The following is a 3,619-nucleotide window of genomic DNA, read 5'->3' as shown; positions in this document are numbered from 1 at the left end:
GTAAATGCGTGTGTTTGTGTGTAAATGTGTGTGTCTGGGTGTAAATGTTTTGTGTTTGTCTTCGTTAATGTGTGTGTGGGTGTACATGTGTTTGTATGTGTATGGCTGGGTGTCTGTGTAAATGTGTGTGAGATCTAGAGCCCCAACAGAGAACCTCCACCTTTCTTCCAGGGTACAAAGGGAGAGGTGGGGTCCAAGGTGGGGGAGGGTCTGGGTCTCCCCACCCATAAGAGAAGAAATGCTCTCTGGGCAAAGGAAGCAGAAGGGCGATACCTGCTATTGCTGGTCCTTGAGAGATTCCCAGGAGACCCTAGTGGAGGGTTCTTTGCCCTGCCGTGGAACCAGCCCAAGACGCACATCCCCCAGCCCGTGGGAGCTGCCTCAGCCCCTGACCTTCGTGGTTCTCCCCAGACTGTCTCCCCCACCATACCTGTCTATCCAGTGATATGCTCATCTGGGTCTTCCACAGAGAAGTCACCAGGTGTGCTGGGCATTATCCTCTAAACAATTACATTTTATAAATGCCGGTAAATTATGCAGGGCACAGCTGGAAGGCCCAGTGGATAGAGCGCTGGACCTGGAGTCAGGAAAACCAGAGATCAAATCTAGTCTCACACTCGCTATGTGAACCTGGGCAAGTTGCTTAACCCTGTTTGCTTTAATCCACTGAAAAAGGAAATGTCGAACCCCTCCAGCATCCTTGCCCCCCCCCAAAAAAACCCAAAAACGTGGACGGTGTGGTCCGTAGGACCACGAAGAGGCCACGACAGCCGCAACAAATTATGCAGGCTCTCCAAGGGTTATTCCTCCCTCTACTTGGCTGTGCTCTGGAGGGGTTGGGGGAGACTGAAGGAAAGCAGACATCTCTTGTTTGTTGTTGCATTTTAAGAAGAAATGCCTTGGTATGTCTGGTCCCAGAAGGGGACATTCAAGAGCAGATCAATGGGGGAAGACAGGAAAGCGTCCCCTCTGTAGAGGACCTCAGGCCACCCAAAGAGAAGGACAGAAGAGATACACAGCCAGATCCCAAAGTTCCCACAGACACATGATAGCCTAGGATGGCGACTTCCCTTGCCTCTCCCTGGCCCAGGCAGAGCAGCGCAGATCATCTTTGTGATGGTGGAAGAGACGACGAGACAGAATTCTAATGGAATCTGACTCTCATTATCAAGAAGAAATCGGTCCTCAGAGTAGAAATGACGGCAACCTTATGAGGAAGGTTAGGGTTAGACACTCCCTTCCAGAGTCACTGAAGGAGGAAGGAAAGCCAGGCATAGTATGATATGCACCCGAGTTTGGGGGGAGCCTGTTTAAAAGGTCTTTTAAGAGGACAGCTAAGTAGAGTTCTGTCAAACTGATGGTAGAGTGGGTAGAATGCTGAGCTCACAGACAGGGAGCCGCAGGTTTGAATCTCACTTCAGATGTTTGCTTAGCTGTATGTATCTGGGCAAACTAATTTGCTTCTCAGCCTCATTTTCCTCCTCTGGAAAAAGAGGATGATAATGGCACCTAACCGAGATAGCGCGTGGAAAAAATGCTTAGCAAATCTTAAAAGTCTGTAAATGTGCATGATAGCTATTAGGGAAAGTCAGCCTACAAGGTAAGGGAATTTCTTGAAAATAACATATTGAAGGCACTAAAACTATTCCATTAAGGAGGAAAGGGGGAGAATTGTCTAAAGAGACTTGTGTAGGTTCCAAGGTCTGATAGTCTAGTCCTTTATTTTAAGAGATCTAGCCTCACCTTCAGGTGTTCTAACTACAGGATTATTGACAGTGCCTGATTGTCCTCAGAAGGCTCACTTTTGGTTCTGATTCTGAGAGTAAAGCAGCATGCAGGATAGAAATAGGCAACAAGACCTCCCCAGGAATTGTAGCCTGTTTGGGGGTGGCCCAGGAATGTTAGAGTCTCTGAAGTTTTTCTGTTAGGCTAGACAAAGAGAGCTGGAGCTTCAGTGTACTGAAAAGGGAAGTAACAAAAAGTAACAAGATGAACACAGAAGTGAGGCTTGACGCTGTAAGAATAATGTCAGAGTGAGTAGGCGGATTTCAAATAAACCCAGGAAGACTTACATGAACTGATGCAGGTGAAATGAGCAGAACCAGGAGAACAGTGTCCACAGTAACAGCAACACTGGATGAACAACAGTGAGTGACTTAGCTATTCTCAGCAATGTAGTGATCTAAGACAATCCCAAAGGAATCGTAATGAAAGATGCTATCTGCCGCAGAGAAAGAACCAATGGCATCTAAATGCAGACTGAAGCAGACTATTTGTCACTTTGTTGTTTTTTTTTTTTTTAGAGTTTTCTTCCACAACATGACTAAGATGGAAATATATTTTACGTGATTGCACATGTATATAACCTAAATCAGATTGCTTTCTGTCTCGGGAAGGAGGGATAGAATTTGGGACTCATAATTTTAAAAAAATGCTTTTAAAAATTGTTCATATATGTAATGGGAGGGAATAAAATATTATTTGAAAGTTTTTTAAAGAAAAATGTCAGAGAGTGAGCTCAGAAAAGCCAAGGACAGGGGCAACTAGGTGGTGCAGTGGATAGAGCACCAGCTCTGAAGTCAGGAGGACCTGAGTTCAAATCCGGCCTCAGACCAAACACTTAACACTTACTAGCTGTGTGACCCTGGGTAAGTCACTTAACCCCAATTGCCCAAAAAGAAAAAAAAAGCCAAGGACAATGAGTGTGGTTTGAGGGATCCAAGTATGGGTGGGACCCTGCTTGGGTTAGCTAGGACATCAATAACTGAACCCACTGAGAAACCAGAGCTGCTCAGTCTTAAGGTTGCTTCTGTTTGCCACGCCAAGGCGAGTGACCAGTGACTGGAAAGGGCAGGACAAAAGTAGCTTTTATAGGCAGTGGAACCCCAAGGGTAAGCAGGGAGAGAGCCTCACGGTACTTGAGGAGCTCACTCTCCAGGTCCCAATGAGCACTGCCCAAAGTACTGGGGAACGTAGCTGTGATTTCAGAGCTGCCGTCGGTGTTGTTGGAGGGATCGTGGAAAATGAGGAAAGCACAGCTGGGCTAAAGAAGTGTCAACGACATAAGCCCCATTTTTAAAAAGCAGGAAGAGACTTGAGCCTGCAGACCAGAGGCCGTTGAGCTTGACGTGTTCTTGGTAAAACCTTAGAACGTGTTGAAGGTGCAGCTAGTTAGTGAATGACTCACCCAAGAAGCCATGGCCCCATCTAACCAGCTCCTCTTCCTTTTTGTGCTCGCGTCCTCACCTCCCTGATGAGAGGAGCGCTGTGGACAGCGGCACCTCGAGTTTGGCTGTCAGTGGTTTGGACGATGTCTGGATCTCCACCTGCCATCTCTCCTGGATGCCAGTACTGCACTATCAATGCCCCCAGGACATCTCCACCGGCACATCTTCTCGGCATCTGAATTCAGTACATACATAACAACATTTCATCTATTTCTCCCCAAAAGCAAGCCCTCCTTGAAACATTCACGTTTGTTGTTGCTGAGGGCACGGTCACCCAGCTCTGCACTTCCTCGCCCCCACATCCAGTGAGGTGCCAAGGCTTGTCTTTTCCAAATGTCCAATGCCCCTCACAGCCACCTCCTCTCCTTTCCGGGGCTGCTACCCTTTCACTC

General features: G+C 47.3%; 1 protein-coding gene across 1 annotated transcript in view; it reads right to left on the bottom strand.

The window, feature by feature from the left end:
* Nucleotides 1-3,402, bottom strand: part of INPP5A (inositol polyphosphate-5-phosphatase A) — a 248,670-nt gene extending 245,268 nt beyond the window's left edge. The window contains exons 1-2 of the mRNA XM_027840462.1: nt 3,247-3,402; nt 2,919-3,043 (exon numbers count right to left, since the gene is read on the bottom strand). Coding sequence (XP_027696263.1) covers nt 2,919-3,043; nt 3,247-3,402 — 281 coding nt within the window. The remainder of the gene's footprint in view (nt 1-2,918; nt 3,044-3,246) is intronic.
* Between the last annotated feature and the right edge of the window lie 217 nt (nt 3,403-3,619).

Source organism: Vombatus ursinus, unplaced genomic scaffold (assembly GCF_900497805.2).
Source record: "Vombatus ursinus unplaced genomic scaffold, bare-nosed wombat genome assembly UNPS02014845.1, whole genome shotgun sequence".
NCBI lineage: Eukaryota > Metazoa > Chordata > Mammalia > Diprotodontia > Vombatidae > Vombatus > Vombatus ursinus.
This window is presented reverse-complemented; position numbering and strand designations above follow the sequence as displayed.